At 42.3% G+C, this 22,458-nt stretch overlaps 1 protein-coding gene across 1 annotated transcript in view; it reads right to left on the reverse strand.

Annotated features, from left to right (window-relative positions):
* Positions 1 to 1,492: 1,492 nt before the first annotated feature.
* HSPBAP1 (HSPB1 associated protein 1) overlaps positions 1,493 to 22,458 on the reverse strand; it is a 61,727-nt gene continuing 40,761 nt past the window's right edge. The window contains exons 5-8 of the mRNA XM_008052801.2: positions 11,403 to 11,574; positions 8,481 to 8,564; positions 2,274 to 2,384; positions 1,493 to 2,147 (exon numbers count right to left, since the gene is read on the reverse strand). Of these exons, the coding sequence (XP_008050992.1) occupies positions 1,638 to 2,147; positions 2,274 to 2,384; positions 8,481 to 8,564; positions 11,403 to 11,574 (877 nt within the window). The 3' untranslated portion in view covers positions 1,493 to 1,637. The remainder of the gene's footprint in view (positions 2,148 to 2,273; positions 2,385 to 8,480; positions 8,565 to 11,402; positions 11,575 to 22,458) is intronic.

Here is a 22,458-nt window from a genome sequence, read left to right on the forward strand (position 1 = left end):
GACCAGCCCGGGCAACTTGGCAAGACCTTGTCTCTACAATAAATTAAAAATTAGCTGGGCATGGTAGCGCACACCTGTAGTTCCAGCTACTTGAAGGCTGAGTGGAAGCATCGCTGGAGCCTAGCAGGTCAATGCTGGGGTGGCCATGAACGTGCACTCCAGCCTGGGTGGAGTGAGACTCCAACTCAAAAAATATATATATATATATTGGTCTCACCCACTAAATTGATTTTATGATTCACTAATAGGTCACAACCTGCAGTCTGAAAAAGTGGTCAAAGGAGTAGAAAGCATAACAAATAAAATATCTGAAGTAAAGATGTCTACTTCTGCAATAGTAATATACACCTAAGAATAACATATCTCTTACCCTTGGCCACAACATTCTCTGTCCTAATGTTTGATAAAGTATTGCCAACAAGGTCTCATTTTTATTATTCGCTCAGTCAATATCTAATGAGCACCTACTATGTGCTGGGAACTGATTGAGACTCTGCGAATCACAGTAATAAAAATGAAGTCCCCACCCTTGCGGAGTTACGTTCTTATTGGAAAAGATAAACAGTGAAACACATGGGTTGTATACGGTGGTCAGGCGGTGATACGTCCCACAGAAGGGCTCTTCCAGACCCTTCTTTCCCTGCACATGCTCACATAACATTGTCTCCCTTCCTCCTGTAAGGCACACACTTGTTTTGGATTTACCGATACCCTTAGGCTGAGAACAGAATAGAGCTAGTAAAGCAATTCATCTCAAAGGTGACTTTGCATACCTTTTCTGTAGTATATTTGCTTCATGCATGGTTACTCAGAGATCGATATGCTTTTCTAATTTCTAAATTCTTTCTTAGGCAGTAATCGTAATAAATTATCCCAAGATCCTGCAAATGTAATGAGAATGGGATCAATTTCACTGAATAAGCTTTTAGTTCCTATTTATTTCCAGGACTGGTGCTCACAGATTTCCCAGTTCCTACCCTAAGGAGGTCTCATCCTAGACTCCCAGTGCTTTTCTGCTGATTGGTGTCCTGCTCTGGATGACAGGTGTTACCCAGAGAGATTTCTGCCGGTGTTACCCATCAGACCACTTAAGTATGAGACTAGAACCCACCCAATGGATCCATTAGACCAGGGGTTGGCAAAGTTTTTCTGTAAATGGACAGATATTGAATATTTTTGACTTTCTGGGCCATATAGTCTCAGTCACTACTCAACTCTGCCACTGTAATCCTCAAGTCGCCATTGATAATATGTAAATAAAATGGATGGTGTGGCTGTGTAAATAAAAACTTTACTTACAAAAATAAGCAGCAGTCTGCCCCCTAGTTGAGACTATGGAGAGATTACTTCCTGCTGGAAATACTTGGGACTTACATTTGAGATAGGCTGAAAGGATGGGATGGAGGAGGAACGGCAAACACACTGAGGAAAAAAGACTTACAAATAAAAGGCAGCCAATCTGGCCAAGAGGAATGTGCAAGAAAGGTGGCAACAGACTGAAATTTAATGATGTAAGAATAAGTACATTTACAAACGTGTGCAAAACGACCATTTACAGTTCCATCTGTTACTTTAATATCATATTATTTAAAAATATATTTTAAAAATATTATTTAGAAAATCATCTTCTATTAGCATCACAAATGTCTTCCCTGTATCAAAAGCTGTGCCACCATCCTGGTTACTTGTGGATTCACCAAGCAGTCCAGCAAGTCATCTGTAGAAATGAATGTCTGAGAAGGGGCTGTAAAGCTACTAGAAGCAACTTGTTCCACAATTGCATTCTCACTGTTACTCATCATTTTTTGCCTCTTGGCACAATGTAATTTTCCAAAGTGTTGTCCATCACTTTCAGACAGGCCTCCTCTTTCTGAAGGTGGCTCTTCAGACTTCTGTGTTACAGGGACCAGATCAGGGCCAAAGGGACTTGCTGCCTCCTGTTTCACCGTTCCCGTGGCGAAGGTCTGGCTATGTGTCTGGCCTGCCTCCGTGTGGTTGCACACATTTAGTTCTTCCTTTTCCATATGCTGTCCATTTCTTTTCAGTGCTTGGATTTCTGTTGCATTTGATGTTCTATAATGATTAAAAAAGGCAGAAACAGCTCCATTTAAGTAGTGACAATTGACTTCATGGGATATTTCTTCAACCTAAGGAAAAAGAAAACTATTTAGAATTGTTACATACATTTAGCTAAATTGGAAAACAAATGTCCTAGCCAGGGTTGAGTTGCCACAGGAGACTGACTGCCATGATGAAAGTCAGAAGTGGCCTACCTCAGTGGGGTTTAACCACGCTCGGGTATTGTGTGGATCTTCTGCAGTCTTCAGGGCGCACACAAGCGTGCGGGTGACTGCCTCTTCCACCCGGGCTAGGTGATCCTCTTCCTAAACCAAGATTGAAAAACATATATTATCATTGGTCTCCATCTCATAGCTTAAAAGTGAGAATAAGATCTCTTTTTTTTTGAGTTGGAGTCTCACTCTTTAACCCAGACTGGAGTGCAGTGGCCGCTCCCAGCCACTGCAGCCTCAACCTGCTGGGCTCTGGCAATCCTTCCGCCTCAGCCTTCTGAGTAGCCGGAATTACAGGCACGTGCTACCACGCCCGGCTGATTTTTTGATTATTGTAGAGATGAGGTCTCGCCAAGTTTCCCAGGCGGGTCTCGAACCTGCGGGCTCAGGCAATCCACTCACCTCAGCCTCCCAAAGCGCTGGGATTACAGGCTGAGCCCCTGAGCCCGGCAATACAATCACTGTTAATTGTGTGTCCTGTTCTCATGAGCGTAAGCTTTGTTACAGAAGGAATGAATATGCTATTGGTAGAATCACAATTTTTATGTATTCACTCTCATCAGTCATCTAGAAGAGTTGTAGAATATTTCACCAAATTTAAGTATGTATTCTGCCTGTAGGAAAAAGGCCTTAAATATGAACTGTCTTATGATATTTTCTCCAATCATTTCCACTTTTTGACATGTTTAAAGTTAAAAAAGTATTACTGGCCAGGTTCGGTGGCTCACCCTTTAATCCTAGCACTTTGGGAGGCTGAGGTGAGTGGATTGCCTGAGCCCATGGGTTTGAGACCAGCCCGGGCAACTTGGCGAGACCCTGTCTCTACAATAAAAAAAAATAAAATAAATTAGCAGGGTGTGGTAGCATGCACCTGTAGTTTCGGCTACTTGGAAGGCTGAGGTAGAAGGATGGGCAGAGCCCCGCAGGTCGAGGCTGTGGTGGCCGGGAGCGGCCACTGCACTCCAGCCTGGGCAACAGAGTGAGACTCCAACTCAAGAAAAAAAAAAAGTATTATTACACATATGTATAATCCCTATTTGATATGCAAATTATTTGAGAGGTAGGAGAAAAATTATAATAAACATGCTTGACTGCAAGAACGAGGTGGCTAACCATCTACACATGGCTTTCTTGAGACAGAATAAGTATAAACTATATCACTAGTGATAAATTGCACTGAAATTAGCTTCTGTTCATCAAGAAATATAAAGAAAAAAAAGAAACTAGATGTCTGTAACACATATAACTGATAAAAGAGTTATATCTAGAACATATAAAGAACCTGCACACATCAATAAGACAAAAGAGCAAATGTTCAAAAGACACAAAGACAAGCATTTCAAAAAAGAGCAATCATGACTAACACACATATGAAAATATGGTTATCCTCCAGGGAAGTGCAAATTAAGAAAACCATGAAACAGGCAAAAAAGGGTCTGATAATTCCAGTAGTGGAAAAATGTACATTGAGAGAAGTCTTATACACTAATGTGAGTGCAAAGTGATAGGGAAATTTGGAAAACATGGGTGGCATTATCCTGTAATCCTGACTATTTTTTATCCTGTAGACCAGCAATAACACTCCTGGATCTGTCCATAGTCCCTAGAAAAAAACCCTTGCACATGTGTGCAAGGAAACAAATATAAGAATATTCTGTTCATAAAAACAAAAAACTGGAAACAGCCCAATCATCCGTCAGCAGAACAATGAATATATTATTATAAATGTAATAAAGTATTAATATATTTTAACCTATAATTACCAAATTAAATTTTACTAATATAAGAGCAATTCTAATTATAATAAACTATTAATAATGAATAGTTTATTATAAATATACTAAAATAGTATAAAGTATGTGGTGCCTTAACACAAGAGAATATTATACCACAGTGACTTATCCATATACCTATTTATATAGATTAATTTACTTAATTACTTATATATATATGTTTACAAAAAAGACACACTGGAATGATAACCAGAAGTGAATAAAAATGATCCCTATAGTGTATGGGAAAGATGGAGCGGATGGAACAGGGATAAAGGGAGACTTCCCTGAGTATACCTTTTTAATATAGTTTTGACGTTAAATATTTTTCATATTCAAAATATTAAATTAGATCAAACATTTACAAAGTAAAAATAAATCCTAAAATTGAAAACAAACCAAAACAAATGAACTTAATATGAAATTAGTAACATAACCACCAGTGAAGAGAATTCCTTCACAATAACTTCTGAACAAAGCACTTTTTGCCCCCTTAGTGAGATATAGTCTAATAATAAAAAGAATTGCAAATAAATCTTAACTCTAACTTGCAAGTATTGTATTTAGTGGTAATACCAGTATTGGAATTTTGGAACTGTAAATCTGATATCTTAAAAAAATATATGGCTGGATAAAGCAAATAAGTAAACATGTTACTGTTATTTTTATTTTTTATTTTTTTGAGTTGGAGTCTCACTTAGTCACCCAGACTGGAGTGCAGTGGCCACTCCTGGCCATTGCAGCCTCAATCTGCTGGGCTCCGGCGATCTTTCTGCCTCAGCCTTCCAAGTAGCTGGAACTACAGGTGCACGCTATCATACCCAGCTAATTTTTTTGATTTATTGTAGAGATGAGGTCTCGCCAAGTTGCCCAGGCGGGTCTCGAACCCGCGGGCTCAGGCAATTCACTCACCTCTGCCTCCCAAAGCGCGGGATTACAGGCTGAGCCACTGAGCCCGGCTGTTACTGTTATTAAGAACCCAGATTTTCAGTGTAAGAGATAAAAATACAGAAAAAAATCAGAGAAAACTTCTTAACATTAAACATGAATTAGCTCCTTTTGGAGTTTAAAAGTGTGATAACTGAGTGTTCACATGCATATGTGAGAGAGATATGCCTCCCCCAAGCCTTGTTACATTGGCATGTTACCTGTTTACCATGAACTTAAAAAAATTATATATATATATATATATATATATATATATATATATATATATAGTAAAAACCTGAATTATACATATATATCTCTATATAGATATATATGTCAGTCTCTATCATTTCATCGATCACACATTCCCAGTAATAGTGACAACCCAGTAGTAATGAACAGCCTTAGAGTCCAGATCTCAGTTTCTAAATACCATTCCCCCCTAAAAGGACCTATTTTTCCCCTACCTGGAGAAAAGACTGACTTCCAAGTCTGGAGCAGGAAAGGTACAAGGTTTTTCTGGGCTATCTTCTTGTGCCAGAAAGCAAGGACACACTCAATGACTAATAAATGGGAACTTCTCAAAAGGGCATGGGTCAGCTAGATGGAGTTTCACTAAAAGGATAGATAGACCCAAATTCAAAATCATCTTGGTAAGCTGAAATGCTCAACCAAACCAACATGGTGAAAGTTCATAAGAATGACTGTGAATTACTGTATTTAGACTTAAAATCAGTTAGAGGACAACCTGACATAATAGCAGATCACGTGAAAAAAGCATGGATATTTTAGACCTGAATAAGAAACTAAAGTGAGATAAGATACTACAAAGCTAATGCAATATTATAAACAGAACTGAAAAAATTTAGGATCTAAGTCATTTGTGATAGAAATCTTACATTCTCAATAGCCCACTGCTATTCACTTTTATTTATTTATTTTTGTTTGTTTGCTTTCTTTGAGTTGGAGTCTCACTCTGTCGCCCAGACTGGAGTGCAGTGGCCACTCCCGGCCACCGCAGCCTCGACCTGCTGGGCTCTGGTGATCCTTCCGCCTCAGCCTTCCAAGTAGCCGGAATTACAGGCGCGTGTTACCACGCCCAGCTGATTTTTTGATTTATTGTAGAGATGAGGTCTCGCCAAGTTTCCCAGGGGGGTCTTGAACCCACGGGCTCAGGCAATCCACTTACCTCAGCCTCCCAAAGGCGCGGGATTACAGGCTGAGCCACCAAGCCCGGCTTGCTATTCACTTTTAGATGCTATATATTAAAAGGACTATTCTTGACAAAATAACTCTCCTTTTCCTTATAGCAATTTCTACTTTTTAAACGCTTTTCCATATGCCAGGCAATATTTAGATACTTTTACAATGTATTGTGTCCAATTTAAGCCTCACAACCCTACTGAGGTGGGTTCAATTATAATCCTCATTTTACAGGAAGGAAACTGAGGTTTGTAGAGATTAAGCAATCATTCATGTTAGGTAGCTACCAAATGTAACCTGTAACTTAAAGCTGCCAGATTCTAAAGTCTATCACCAGAATGGTAAAAAGTCTTGGGGGGAGGAGAGGGACATCATATAAAAACCCATCATTAAAGAAAGTAGATGTTTTAAGCTTGGAAGAAAAAAGATTATGAAAACACATGGAGGGTATCTTCAAAGAAAAATATTTTTATGCCTGTAGTTTCAACTACTCAAGAGGCTGAGGTCATCTAAGTCCAGGAGTTTGAGGCTGTAGTGAGCTGTGATGGTGCCACTGCACTCCAGTCTGTGTGACAGAGACCCCAACTCAAAAAACAAAACAAAACAAAAAACCATTTTAGATTGATGGGGGAACTGATTATTTAACATTTATGCTATGACAATACATACTAAGTACTACTGTGATTCAGGGCAAAAAACAATTTAAGAGCTCATCAGATTTCTTCTGGGCAGCTTTTCCCTTTTCTCTCCCTTGGGTAGAGTTACTACAAATCTTTGCCTTGTTGCTCAGGGTTGGTTAATCAGTCAGTCACAGATACGGCACATCTACTAAGTCCCAGGCAGTGGGAATCCAGGGGTGAGCAAGAGAACCCTATGGGTTACTGTCTAGAGGGGATGACATATGTCAGACAAATCATTACCAATGAGATGAATGGAAGTTCCATGAGGACATGGACTTGTCCTTTTGTTTTGTTCACTGCTTTATCACAAGAACCTAGAACAGCTGACATGTAGTAAATTGATCTACAAAAATTTATTAAATTTGTAATTTTTCTTAGGAGTCAGAGTCTCACTGTGTCACCCAGACTGGAGTGCAGTGGCATGCTCACGGCCACCTCTTCAAATATTTTTAAAAGATGGTAGCTCCACTGTTTTACAACAAATGAGCTTTAAAGCACCTATCAGGACTATAGCAGGTATGACTTTGGCATTGGGAATGGAAGTGGACTCCATGGACTCTACCTTAACATCTGCTCCAACCCAACCACGCTACTGGCAGAATTTCCGTAAGGCTACTGATCTCCCACCATACTTCTCACCTAAGCCCCATAGGGCTACACCTCTTCTATTCTCTAAGCCTACATAATATAGCTTCTTGTTACAATATCCTCAATGCTCCATAGATCCAAAACTCTTCCCATTACCACAGAATAGGAAAAACCGGACTGAGGGGAGAATGTGGCTGCCAAAGAGCAGAGAGATGCAATACAGGCTTTGGGTCAGAGACAGCAGTGACGCAGTCAGGGCCTCTAGTTAAAGATCAAAAATTAGCCGGGTGTGGTAGCGCATGCCTGTAGTTCCAGCTCTTTGGAAGGCTGAGGCGGAAGGATCGCCGGAGCCCAGCGGGTCAAGGCTGCAGTGGCCAGGAGCGGCCACTGCACTCCAGTCTGGGTGACAGAGTGAGACTCCAACTCAAAAAAAAAAAAGAAAGCTCAGATGCATTTAAGGCCTTGGGTTGCAAAGACAGACTTGCGCATAATGAGCAGCTATTGTAACTGTCAAATAGACCAGGCAACCAGGATTAAGCATAGCATACTTTTGGGGGGAAGGCATCTGGCAGAAATGAAATGATAAAAACTTAGCACTAAAATACTCTGCTTTGAGAAAATGTAGAAGCCAAGACAATTCTGTAATTAGTAATGACCCTGAGCCTAGAAGCAGCTATTTCTAGCCCAGATGGTGTGGGAAAGGACTGGCAATGTGAGACATGGCACTCCAGCCAGGCCCAATACAATTTTCCTAACAACACTGGTGAAGGGAGAGGCCTTTGGATGTCAACATCAGGGCCCATTGTGTGTCCTTAAAAGAAAAAGAGTGGCATATCACTAAAATTCCTGTTTCAGTCTAACACCCATCAACAGAGGAAAGAGTACATAAATTATAGCATATTCCAACAAAGTAATAGTAGTTAGTTAAAGAAAATTAATCACCAAGTTGCATAGACAGGCTTTGCATATATTTCAAAAACAGGAATTACACTTATTTAAAAACAAAAATAAAAAAGTACCAGCTCAATCCATGAGTTTATACTGACAGTGACAGGATCAATGGATTCTACATAATGCCACCAGTGTCTGGGAACAAACAGAACCTAAAAAAAAAAAAAAAGGTTAGCACAAAAATAGGACATTTCATATTTACGTCAAAATCAGACCTTAACTCAGGCTGCTAGGGAAAAAAGGAATACAAATGAATTCACAATAATACTGCTGAAGGAAAAGGAAATAAGGAAACAACAACAGCAAAACCCACAATACTTTTTTCCTTTTATTCCTTTTTTTATTGATAAGTTCGCATGTTCTACAAAGGATACTGTCAGTTCCTCTACTCTCCTTAATCCCAGGTCTTCTTGTCTGTATCTAAATCTTAGTACATGACCTGAGATTCTAACTTTTTATCCTTTCCATCACAAAATAGTTCTATTCCTTCTGAGAAAGGGCATAGGTAAAAAATATAGGACATAGTTTCTGTCCTCTCATGGTTCAAAATCTAGAAATGAGAAGATCACGCATAGAAAGGCAGCACTATGGAGGTGGTAAATGAGAGGATGTTCAATGCTTGAGAAATTTAGAGGTGGGAGAAGCAGGCAAGGACTGGGGAGGTGAGGGGTGGCCTGGATAGAGGAGGTGTGATTTGACCCAGGGCTAGGAGAGTATTTAAACAGGGAAAAGAATGTGGAAATGCTAGGAAGAAGAAGTGGCAAAGTAGATGGGACTGCTGAGGGATGGTAAGGAATCAGCGTTACTACTGCAGAGGCAGGAACAGTAGATATGATGGGAGAATTACGTTATGGTCAGCAGAGGATGCCGAATTCAGAGTAAGATTTTGGATTTTATCCTGTAGGCATTACGAATTGCTGAGAAACTCTGAGTGGGAGAGGGTTAAAAAGTGATATTAGGAGAGAGTCTGGGAAGGACAGATGATTCTTGCAGTGGCCCACTTATTAAATGCTAAGATCTAAACTGGAAGGTAGACTAAACAAAAGCAATGGGTAGATCAAGGAGGGCATCTATCCAGATTCAGTACGAGATTTCCCGTGGAGAGGAGAGCAAATGGAGGTGATCTGACGCTTCTGAGCTTTGGGTTTAGAAAATGAATGGCACTTGCTCTAACAAGGCAGGACTGGGAGATAGGAAGATAGTTCCTTTTAGGAAAACTGGGAACTAAAAGGGGGCACCGGATTTAGTCATTAGAAGGTCATGAATGTCCTATCATAGAGTACAGTTTCAGTAAAGTAGTAAGGCAGAGCTAAGTTATGGTGGATTAAGGAAGACAGGATGGAAGGAAAACTGATATAACAGACAAAACTACTCATTAAAACTTGGCTATTAAAGACAGAAGAGAAAATGAATTGGCAACCACTTCTTGCCCACTAGAATGGCTGTGAGAATAATGATGAAAAAGGAAACAAAGAAGCGCTGGGGAGGATGTGAAGAAACTGGGACTCTCACACAATGCTGGTGAGAATGTAAAGTGATGCAGCTGCTGTGGAAAACAGTTTGGAAGTTCCTTAAAAAGTTAAACATTGCTGGACATGATGGCTTGTGCTATATTTCTAGCACTTTGGGAGGCTGAAGTAGGAGGATTGCTTGAACCCAAAAATTTGAGACCAGTCTGGGCAATAAAGCAAGACTCCATCCCCACAAAAAACAGAAAAATTAGCTGGGTGGGTGTGGTGGTACACACCCTAGTCCTAGCTACTAGAAGGCTGAGGCAGCAGGATCACTGAAACCTAGGAGTTCAAGGCTGCAGTGAGCCATGATTATGCTCCAACCATGGTGACAAAGCAAAACCCTGTATCAAAAACAAAAACAGAGTTACCATATGACCCAGCCATTCCACTCCAAGGCATACACCTGAGACAACGGAAAGTGTATGTTCATACAAAACCTGTACACAAATGTTCAAAGCAGCATTATTCATAATAGCCAAAAGGCAGAAACGACCAAGTGGCCATCGACTGATGGATGGATAAACAAAACCTAGTATAGCCACACAATGAGATATTACTCAGTCATAAAAAAGAAACGAAGTGCTAATGACATCCTCAACGTGGATGGCCCATCTGAAGAGGTCAGGCACAAAAGGCCTGTGTTGTAACGTTGCACTTACGTGAAACGTCCAGAATAGGTAAATCTATCGAGACAGAAAACAGAGTGATTGTCGGGGCTGGAGGGAGAGGTGAAAGTGAAATGCCTGCTAACGGGCCGAGGCAACTCTGTCAAGTGAAACTGTCTGAGTTGGTAGCATAGAATGTGAAAGTAGCAGGAAAAGAGCCAGTGAGAAGGGCGCAACGGAAGACAGGCAGGGGGGAGGGATAATTGAGGGAATAGAGTCTCCTTAGGAAACTAAGAAAATCTTTCAAATTGTTAAGAGAGTATCAGACAGAAAGTGCTAATATTGTAAAGGACATGCTCCCCACTGGGCAGCAGCACTAAGTACAATATCTTTGAAAATGTTTCAGAGACAGCGTTTATGAAAGCAACCTCCAGTCCTGCTTAAAAGACAACCATTCTCAGTTCCTTCTGTCTATCTTCTGTCTACACTCCCTGGATGCATTCCAACATGTCTTTATGTGTCTGGGTTTAGTTCTAGAATAGTTAAGCAGATAGTAACTGTAAATAAATGTTTCAGAGGTGCTCAAGTGCCCATATCTTGAACATGTTCTCTTGACCTTAGTGACAAGGGTTTTGTAGGCTCTTAGCCTCTTCCAAAGTCCATTCTTCTCTTCACCCATAGGAGGAGCTGTGTTCCCTCTGCCCATCTCCTTTCCAGGCCCTGTGAAGCAGAGCCCTATGTGTCCGAAGCCTATAGCCGGGAAGGACATCATTCTCATTTGTAGGAGGGTGAAGCACACAGCATAAGGACTTGAGAGAGTTACAGCTATGGTGTCCCCTGGAAGGTCATTAATGTTTTAAAGCCCCATTACCTGTCCTGGGCTCAGCGTAACTATATGTCTTTGAGCTTTCTGGAACTGGGGAAAACGCTTTAAATCAGGATTGACAACGTTGATTTTGCTGAACACACTAGATTCTTCATAAGGGATTCTAGTTGGATAAAGGAGAGGAGTATCTTCAGGAGGAAAGAGATGCCATCTTTTCCTAATTAAAAAAAAAATACAAGTTAGAACTCTGAACTTAAGACAAAACGTAAAAAGGCAGCAGTTAAGTGTTTGTTTTTACTCATTTAAATTCAATCCCTAAAGGAATACAGGGCCATCTCAGTGGTCACCTGGCCCATCTCTCATTCAGTGCTGGACTCCCCTGTTAGACACCAGGTGGAAGGTAGCCAACAAGTAGGTATTTCACGACCCTCTGAGGCAGTCTCTTTTGTTGCTGGGACAGAATCTGTTTTGTAAGATCAATCTTTCTTATTTCAAATCAAAGTCTGCCTCCTCATAAACAGTTACTATCCCTGATTCTAGAGCTACCCAGAATAACCCCACTGTTAGGTCAAGAAAAAGAGCAGATAGGAAAGGAGAGACAGGAGTTGGGCGGCTCAACAGTAACACAGGTTTATTCCTGCGGAGAGGACTTTAGAAAACTGAAGCTCACTACTGCTTACAGGTTAGTTATAGGGCTTGGGGGCGGGGGTTTGCAGTTGGCGTTGCTAGGAGGTAACTAAAAATTTGGTCAAGTAAGTAAGGATGGAGCCCTGCGGTTAGGCTAGGTGCTAGAAAGGATGCGTTGCAGCCTAGCCTCGTTGAGAATTTTCCATCCCGGGGCAGCTAGAAAATGGCAGAAGTCTCAAAGGTAGTGTTACCTGGGTTAACATTCCTGTCTTTTTGTATAGATAGATAGGTAGATAGATAGATAGATAGATAGATAGATAGATAGATAGATAGATAGATAGATAGGAGATAGATAGGAGATAGATAGATAGGAGAGGAGGGCACATAGCCATGGGGGAGGGATGTCATAGGTCATCTGGTTACTTCCTGCTGAGGTGGGGCACTGAATTTGGGGTTAAAGTTGTGACGTGCCCTTCTTGGGGTTGAGATTGCATACTTGCTGGTGTTGAAGGGTATGAAATCTGGACTGGTGAAGCAGGAGGATGTTGTTGACATGTTTTTTTCTGCTAGCTTGAATCAAGGCATTTAATTGTTAGGAGACAAAATGGGAGATAAAGTTAATAAGGCAAGGTTTAATAATGAGTAAGAGAAGGATGAGGAGTAGAAGTTTGAGTAGGGGTTATTTAGAGCATCCAGGCAGAGAGGGATGACCCGGTCTACCTTGAGCTGGTAGCCTGCCGTGTGAGTTTTGTTGCCCGGTTTTGACGTTTATGGGCTTCATCCTGAACTATGCCTGGTTTACTAACAAAAAGCAACATTCTTTTTTGGAGAGAGAGTTATATAGATACCCCTTTTTTAGCTGCTAGGAGGTTAAGTGCTCTCCTATTTTGGAACACTATCCCTGCTAATGGATTTAACTGTAAATGCTTAATCCTGCTAGTAAGAGCAGGAATCGAATTGCCCTTTCGATTTAATTGCAGACAAAGAGATTGAAGCTGATAGAGGAATTTGAATAGTCTGATTATTAGGTAGAATACTCATGTCTGAAGATTGGTGTATTAAAGTACAAATGCCTGACCAATTGGCAGGTAGACAGGGACAGGAGGAAGTGCCATATAGGAAGAAAATTCCCGGGTAATGGACCTATAGGTAATGGAGGTTAACCATGTGCCTTTGTCTTTTATTTCTTTATTTTTACATGGAATATTTACCTATAAGTGTAGCTCCAGTGAGGGCCTGAAAGCGTATGTTAGTAGGAGAGACTGTGAACTCAGATTGGTTATATAAAGATAAGAGATTGGAGTTATTGGTAATTACTGATTGGGAAGTATTGAATTGTGAGAGGTTTAGAAGTGTGTAGGCCAGTGTGTTTGTTGGTTTTTTCCATGCATTTTCTGTGCAAATATATTTGATAGGCAGCATTGACAGAAAGACGGCATAGGAACGGCTTGATAATTTTTTTATGGCAATGGATGGAGGACAAGAGAATTGTAGAGGGTATGTTTAGGCTTTGAGGTGTTGGGATGGGTGGTCTTATGAAGGTTGGAGAGTGAGTTGGTAAAGGTTAGGGGGAAGAGTTTTTAAAAAGGACTCATGAGAGGGGTTAGGGAATGAGCACAGGAGACAAAGAGGTGTTGGGGTGGTTAGCAAAGTTTGAGAGGTAACGGGTTTCCAGATTGGAGGTTTAGGATTTTTTGGTAGAAAATGGGTTAGGAAAAGTCGCAGCTTTTAAATGTGTTGTTTTAAAATAAAGGAGTGTACCTGATTGGGACTTTGGAGGTTTTGGAATGGGTTATTAGGCAATTAAGGTCACTAAAAGATTTTAAAGAGGATTTGCTTTAAATATGAGATATAAATTTATGCTAATTTGGGCTTAAGTGTCTGGGTTGGCCAGGATGACTGTAAACCTCTGGGTTTGGGTTGACAGACAAATTTCGTTGTTAGAGTGCAATGGAAGCTGTGTATTGTGTAAGAATTGGTGTGTGGGATTGATGAAAGGAGTTTAGTTGCTAGAGGACAATGTTAAGTAGGAATGAGATGTATAAGGAGGCTAAGGTTAGAATAAGAGGCCAATGTAGGAGAGGGTTGAGCTTCATGGTGTGGTAAGGAGGTTGTCAACTAAAATGCACATTAGGAAGGAGTACCAAGTGATAAGGTTGGGGGAGAAATTATATAGGTCTCCTTGTAACTAAAGATTAGTAATTGCTGAAAGTAGTTGATGTAGCGAGGTAAGGGGATTATTAAGGCGGTAAAAGGCAAGATTAGAGTGAAGGATATAGAAGAAATTGTTGAAGGTGAGGTTTATCAGCTTAGGGAAGTAGGAAAGTTCACAGGGTGTTATAGTGTGGAGGTATTTGACAAAAATATCTCATAATATAGGCTAAGATGAATATTATAGCAGCGACTATTGGTAATATTATTAAAAGAACATCCATATGTACAGAGTTACTAAGGGCTCCTTTTGGTGTATGATTTAGGAGATTTTGGAAGTTTAAGAACTTTTGGTAATTGAAGAGGGGTAGATCCTGTGGGAAATGAAGTATATTTAAGGAGGTTTTCATGTGGATAGAGGCGTGTGAAGTGTAGGACTGGGAGCCCTTTTAAACTGTGAAATGTGTATGTATCATAAAAGGCCCGCAACTTTGGTTGCCGTGGGCGTGAAAGAGGAGACAGTTATGTGTTGGCAGTGTTAGTTTTAGTGTTTTGACTGTGAGTCTAGTGGCAGCACCCAGAACTTGGAGGCATGACGGCCAGCCTTGGATGACAGAGTCAAGCACGACAGAGTCGAGTTGTTTTGACACATATGGCCTGAGGAGTATTGTCATAGGACTGTCATAAAAGCCCCAGGGCGATGTTGTGTTTTGTGTGGACATACAAGGTGAAAGGTTTGGTAGGGTTTGGCAGTTTTAGGGCTGGGGACTTTAGGAGGACCTCTTTTAGTTTGTAAAACAGAGAATTAATTGGGTTGGAGGATTTAAAGGTTTGGGGATAGGGCCTTGTGACGCTGTATAAAGAAATTTGGCTAACAGACCAAAATTAGGTATTTATAATTGAAAATATTTTGCAAGGTCTAAGAAAGAAAGGTGATCCCCTTTTGGTGGTAGGTACAGGCATGTTTTGAATGAGGTGTTTTTTTGTGTGTGAGAATGGTTTGGGTTGTAGGAGTTATAGAGAGTTTGAGATAGGTTACTTTTGTTTTGGTAATTATAGTTTTAGTGGGAGAGACTTGATGTTCATGTTTTTCCAGAAAGTTGAGTAATTGAGAGGTATGTTGAATGTAAAGATTATATGAGGGACTGTACAGGAGAAGATCATTAACATTGTAGAAGGGTACTGAGGGTTAAGTTTAAATTAGATAGGTCTTGAGAAAGGGCTTGTCCAAAGAGGTAAGGATTGTCCCTGAAGCCTTGTGACAGGACCATCCAGGTTAACTGGTTGAGTTTTGTGAGCTGGGGTTTATTTAGGTGAAGGCGAAGAGATTTTGGCAGGCTGTGTTAAGGGGAATGGTGAAGAAGGCGTCTTTTAAGTCGGTGAAGTGGGTGGTGTTAGGTGGGATGTGAGAGAGCAGAGTGTAGGGGTTTGGGACGATAGGATGAATGCGAGTGACAGCCTGATTAACAATATGCAGGTGCTGGACAAGGTGGTATGAATTATTTGGTTTTTTAATAGCTAGCGTGGGGGTGTTGTGAGAAGAGTTGGTTAGTTTTAAGATATTTGCTTGGAGTAATATGGAGATGATGGGTTTGAGTCCTTTTAAGTCAGATGGGCTTAGAGGGTATTGGGGTTGGTTGAGGCAGGATGAAGGATTTTGTAAATTGATCATGATGGGAGTATGATGGTGTATAACACTAAGTGTGGAAATGTCCCCAACTATAGGATTTACAGAGGGAAGGAAGGAGGAAAGGGAGGACAAGGAGGAAGGGGGGAGAGGCATCTGGGTGGCAAAGTAAAATGAAGGGGAAAGAATTGTAAGGGGGGGTTGTGAGGGGTGAACTGTATGGAAGTTTGAAATTTTGTGAGGATATTCCTACCTCGTATAGGTGTGGGGCACTGTGGAATAACTAAAAAGGAGTGAGTGAAGGTTGTGTTGCATAGAAAGCAGACTAGTGGCTTGGTCATTTTAGAAGTGAAAGATATTCTATCTACTTTGACAATAGTGATAGGGGAGTTAAGGAGGGATCCTGTGTATTCGGGCAAGACTGAGGACGAAGCCTCTGTGTTCAATAAGAGAGAGACAGGCTTAACAGATATTGACAGCATCACCCTAGGTTCTGCGATGGCTCTGATGGTGAGGGCAGTGGGAGTGGCACACCCTGGACCCCGTCAGTCTTCAGTAGCCAAGTCGAGGAGTTCAGCCAGTCCCAGCAGGGGATGAGGAAACCTGAAAGTGCAGAAGTGACCAAACGGGAGAGAGAGTCTCGCTGGTCACAATCTGACTTCCGGTGTCTTTTTTCCAAAAATAGAACATGGGTTGGGTGTGGTCTAAGATTTGGACACACCCTTGCCCAGTGTCCTGACTACACTGTACCACTGTCCTGGAGGTGGACAGGAGCTTGTTGGGGTTTGGAAGGTTTTTTGGAGTCATCGGAGCCCTGCTGAAGGGCTGCTGCCAGTAGTTGGCATCTGGCTTGATTTTATTTTAGTTTTTGAGCCTTTTGCTCCTCATTTCTATCGTTAAAGATCTTTTTTTTTTGAGTTGGAGTCTCACTCTGTCGCCCAGGCTGGAGTGCAGTGGCATGCTGATGGCCACTGTAGTCTTGACCTGCTGGGTTCAGGCGATCCTTCCCCCTCAGCCTTCCAAGTAGCTGGAATTACAAACTCGCACCCACATCCGACTAGTTTTTTTGATTTATGTAGAGATGAAGTCTCACCAAGTTGCCCAGGCTGGTCTCAAACCTATAGGCTCAAGCAGTCCTCTCACCTCTGCCTCTCAGAGTGTTGGGATTGTAGACATGAGCCACTGTGCCCGGCCTATTCTTAAACATCTTAAAGGCAGGTTTTCTTTGTTTCTGTTTTTTGTTTTTTTGTTTTAAGTCAGTGTCTCACTCTGTCACACAGGCTGGAGTATAGAGGTACACTCACAGGCACCCCAGTATCGATCTGCTGGTTCTGGTGATCCTTCTGCCTCAGCCTTTCAAGTAGCCAGAACTGCAGGAGCCTGCTACCAAGCCCGGTTAATTTTTAAAAAATTTATTGTAGAGACTAGGTCTCACCAAGTTGTCTGGGCTGGTCTTGAACCCACGGACTCAGGCAATCCATTTGCCTCAGTCTCCCAAAGTGCTGGGATTACAGGCTGAGACACTTACCCTGGCCTAAAGGCAGTTTTGATAAGATTCTGACGTGAAGTTGGGGGACCATTCTCTAATTTTTGAAGTTTTTTATATGTCTGGAGCGGATTGAAAGAGAAAATAAAGGTATAAGTAAATGTCATCTTCATCAGAATTTGGTGTAAAAGTAGTATATAGCATGGCCTCTGAGAGGCAGGAGAAGAAAAGGGCAGGGATTTTGTCAGAACCTTGAGTAATTTCTTTGATTTTTTTTCACAATTTACTAGTTTTAGCCCGGGCTCGATGGCTCAGTCTGTAATCCTGCACTTTGGGAGGCTGAGGTGAGTGAATTGCCTGAGCCCGTGGGTTCGAGACCCGCCTGAGCAACTCGGTGAGACCTCATCTCTACAATAAATCAAAAATTATCTGGGTGTGGTCGCGCACACCTGTAGTTCCAGTTACTTGGAAGGTTGAGGTGAAAGGATCGCCGGAGCTCAGCAGGTCGAGGTTGCGGTGGCCAGGAGTGTGCCACTGCACTCCAGTCTGGGCAACAGAGTGAGATTCCAACTCAAAAAAAAAAAACAAACTAGTTTTAGAGCCACCTTGTCTCTTTTAGCTAATAAGCAAGTAATTATGTGGCTTCTTTTCTGTTTATTTGGGGAGTTACTCTGATAATCCCAAGAGGGCTTTGCATAGGGCACTGCTGTGTTGCTTTTGGGATTATGGGCCGGGTCCTGCTTATGGAGGGTGTCAGCATGGGATTGCCCTGCTTATGGAGGGTGTCAGCAGGGGATTGGGTTGCTGCCCAGATGCGTTGCCTCTCCTCTGGGGAAAGGGAGGGGGAAAGAATAACATTCAAGTATGCTAGGTAAGGTCACGGGACTGTGTGATGTGGAGGAATTTCTTATGGTAAATAGGGTTAGAGGTGAAGAGCCTAGGCATTTTTTAATTTGAGGCTGCCCAGGAAAAAAGGAACATGAATTCCACTCCAGTGACCTCTCTGAGAAGGAGGACGGGAGAGGAATTTTGGAGATGACTGGGGTACAAGGACGTTGGGTACAAGAGTGAGTGTGAAGGAGAGAGAGAAAAGGAGGAGGAGGCTGTGAATAAGGAGAACTTGAAAGGATTACAGGTTTGGCAGGGGGAGGACTTGGATTGGAGATGGAGGAAAGCTTGAGCATAGGGGACCTCGGTCTTTTTTCCATTGCATTAGAGTGAACTGTTGAGGTTACAGAGAATTTAGAAGTCAAATTGTTAAGGATACGGAGAATTTGGAAGTTAAAGGTTCCATTTTCGGGTCAACTGATACTAGGGTCAGGCTGTATAACAGAAGAAAATGAGACGCTTTGGTCTTAGAGTAGGACCTAGATTTTTGAGGTCGTGAAGGGGATATCCGAGAGGTGTGTCTTGGGGAGGTTTAGAGGAGGCTTGACCCACACTGGAGACATTTGGTGGGCTGAGCAAATTGATCCTCGGGAAATAGGGAAACAGTGAAAGAATGGGGCGTCCTCATGGACTTTGTTCCCAAAAGACAGGCAGTGTCCGCTTTAAGGGTTTCACCCCAAAGCAATGAGTACAATTATTGACAGGTGGTGCCCGCTTTAAGAGTGTCCTCCAAAGTGACAACCACAATCAGGGTCACCAAATTACTCTCACCTGGAGCCGGGATTTTCGACAGGCTCTCTGTCCTGGACAGAAAAGAGCAAAAGAGAGGAATCTGAGATGGGGGAAGGAAAAAAACTCACCCACTGATTAGTGACCGGTGTTGCATGAACTGTCCAGCAATGAAGAACGTCCTGCTAGAGCCGCCCGAGTTGAGGGAGGGGAAGTTGGAAAAGGGTAGGAGAGGAGAGAGAATGAGGGAGAGTGGATGGAGGAGAATGGGGCTAGGTATGGGGACAATTTAGGAGTTGGGCCATGGTGGGACCTTAAACCCCATTCCCGGGTTTTGGCACCGAATGTTAGGTCAAGAAAATGAGCAGACAGGAAAAGAGAGTCGAGAGACAGGCGGCTCAACAGCAACATGGGTTTATTCAAAGGTGAAGAACCTATGGAGGGGATTCCAGGAAAGTGAAGCCCACTAATGCTTACAGGTTAGGGCAGTTACAGGGCTTAGGGGGATTTTTGTGGTTAGCATTGCTGGGGGGGGTAACTAAGGCTTGTGGTTAAGTGAGTAGGAAGGCAGCCTTGCTGTTAGGCTAGGTGCCAGACAGGATGCGTTGCAGCCTAGGCTAGTTGATAATTTTCCATCCCAGGGCAGCTAGCAAAATGGCGGGGGTCGTTAAAGTGGTGTTACCCGGGCTAACAACCACCCTTTCAAATACCTGTACTCTTATCTTATTCAGAGCAAACACACACAGTTCTAGCCACCAAATAGTTTCCAAACTTCTTCCTGTTTGGGTCGTAAATTCCTTAAGTTAACCATTTGTTGTGTTAATCCATTGAAAAAGAGACATGTGCTGGGTTCGGTGGCTCAGCCTGTAATCTCGTGCCTTTGGGAGGCTGAGGTGAGTGGACTGCCTGAGCCCGCAGGTTCGAGACCCGCCTGGGCAGACGAGACCTCATCTCTACAATAAATCAAAAAATCAGCCGGGCATGGTAGCGCATGCCTGTAATTCCGGCTACTCGGAAGGCTGAGGCGAAAAGGATCACCGGAGCCCAGCAGGTCGAGGCTGTGGTGGCCGGGAGCGGCCACTGCACTCCAGTCTGGGTGACAGAGTGAGACTCCAACCAAACAAACAAACAAACAAACAAACAACAAAAAACAAAAACACCAAAAGAAAAAGAGAAATGCACAAATAACTCCACATAACTAAAAAGTAGTATAATATAGGAAATTCCAAAAAGAGAAAACTATAAAATGTTCAATCACTTAAAACATTTTTGAAAATTGAGGTAATAAGTCTTAACTCTCAAAACACTAGACACATCTATATGCTAGTATAAGGAAGACACTTGAGGCAAAAGGAAGAGAAGTGTGAGAAAAGAAGAATGAGACAGACGTCTAGGCGTCTGGAAGGAGAAGCAAAGAGAAAAAAGAGAGAACAGCGTTCTGAGAACAGAAGCTAAAGCCCTCCACTGATCTCTTGCATTTGCTACATGTGGGCCAAGTCCTTTCAGAATTAGGAAGCAGTGGCGGCTATTTTTAAACTAAGAAATATATACTAAAATCTTATTTTGCTTTGGAAATGTGAATGTTTTATAGAAATAATAAAATTCTTCACTTTTCAGAAATTTAGGTTGGGTTCACGGCACCTCAAGTTTCAATCTACCCTCGGGCTCCCATGCACAACATGAACTGGACAACGCACAGGGTCCTCTATATACCTGTGCTTTCCCAGGGACACTCTGCCTCTCCCTCTGTGTCTCTGGACACTTATCCATCCTTCAAAGTCCACCACAAATGGCAGCTTCTCTATGAAATCTTCCCTGATCTTTCAACAGGAATGCTATCTCCTCTCCTTTTCAGCTCCAAGTTCCGTGAAACCTTCCTTGAGAGCATGTACATGCCACCTTTTATCAAAGCTGACTGTCGGCTTGCCTGCACTCAAGCTGTAAACTCTCTTAGAGTCTCATTCACTAACCCGGATCTATTGTAACATGTTGAAGGATACTCAATGGACATTTACTAAAGCTGTTATATTACTCCAGTGCTGTATGAAACCAGAAATATGTTCCGTTACAAACTAAAATGAAGCTATATAACTTATATCATAGAAATAACTGTGTACTTTTTTGTAATGTTTTTCCAGCTTGCATTTCTTTGGCTTGCTTCCCAATTCAGAACACATGGAAAGTGGCTACTTAAAATGACTCTTAGCCAGGCTCGGTGGCTCAGCCTATAATCCCGCACCTCTGGGAGGCTGAGGTGAGTGGATTGCCTGAGCCCGCGGGTTCGAGACCCACCTGGGTAGCGAGACCTCATCTCTACAATAAATCAAAAAATCAGCTGGGCGTGGAACGTGGTGGCGTATGCCTGTAATTCCGGCTACTCGGAAGGCTGAAGCGGAAGGATCACCGGAGCCCAGCAGGTGAGGCTGCAGTGGCCGGGAGCAGCCACTGTACTCCAGTCTAGGGGACCGAGTGAGACTCCAACTCAAAAAAAAAAAAAAAAAAAAAAAAAAGACTCTCTTACTAAGTTTAAGGTTTCAGTCTATTAACTTCAAAGGGCATTCGATTCACTGTTACATCCACAGCATGTAGCCATGTACCTGAGACAGGCCCTTTAATAAACACTTGAGAAATTAAGGAGTGGACCATTCTGTAATTTAAAGAGTTCTTCACACATGACATGTATTCAAAGACATACTAACTACTTCTCTTGAATCTATTTGTAATCCTTTTGTGTCTAAAGGGCCTGTGAAGTTGCATATGGCCATTTCTGTTTTTTCCTTCTGTGTTCTCCTGTAATGTCCCAAATGGCCAGGAGAGAAGACTAGGGCATCATTAATTAGGGGAAAATAAGACTGCACATATATCTGGGTACATCCTCCCAAGTGGCACAAACACTTAGACTCTCACATAATCCAAGTACATCAAAAGCACTGCCTGACTTAGCCCTTATATCTCTTAGGGTCTACAGAGAGATGGAGACAAAAACTGACCTAAGGTAACAATTTACTGTATCATGTCTACAGGTAGGCACAAACTAAAATTTAGACCTCAAAGGGTCCAGTATTTTTCAAACCAGGCTCTCTGGCATTCCTTCACTGTCTTGAGGGTAACAGGGAAGCCCCTTCCTTTCAACAAACTGCTCTGCTCTTAATTAGATTTGAAGGATTGTGTTCCTGCTTTTAAATAAGAGTTTGAAAGCTGCAAGTGTAAACTCTTATGTAAAAGCTCAGCCAAGAGCTATCTAGCTGAACTGAGAGTGGAATTCCAGAGTTCTAGTATCAGCTCTCTGAAGACAATCCTGGTCATGGCTGAGAGACACACGTGGAAACCACCATTTCAACTGTTCCCCTGACTTCACAAAGGAGGAACCGGAGCCAGGGGTTAAGGGTCGGCCCTGCTCATGAGGCAGGCTGACAGGATTGGGCTAGGACTAAGCCTTGGGGTCCTGCTGCCTACCTAGTACTCAGTCTTCTTTCTGTTCTCTCTTTCAACTACTGAAGGGTGCAGGAAGTGACCAGAGGGGCGGCTCCCAAAATGGCGCTGACACACCAGACAACAAAGGCCCTAGGTCCCGGTTTCTGTGAGCATAAGTC

The sequence above is a fragment of the Carlito syrichta genome, unplaced genomic scaffold, assembly GCF_000164805.1.
Source record: "Carlito syrichta isolate Samal-C Ts95f unplaced genomic scaffold, Tarsius_syrichta-2.0.1 Scaffold287526, whole genome shotgun sequence".
NCBI lineage: Eukaryota > Metazoa > Chordata > Mammalia > Primates > Tarsiidae > Carlito > Carlito syrichta.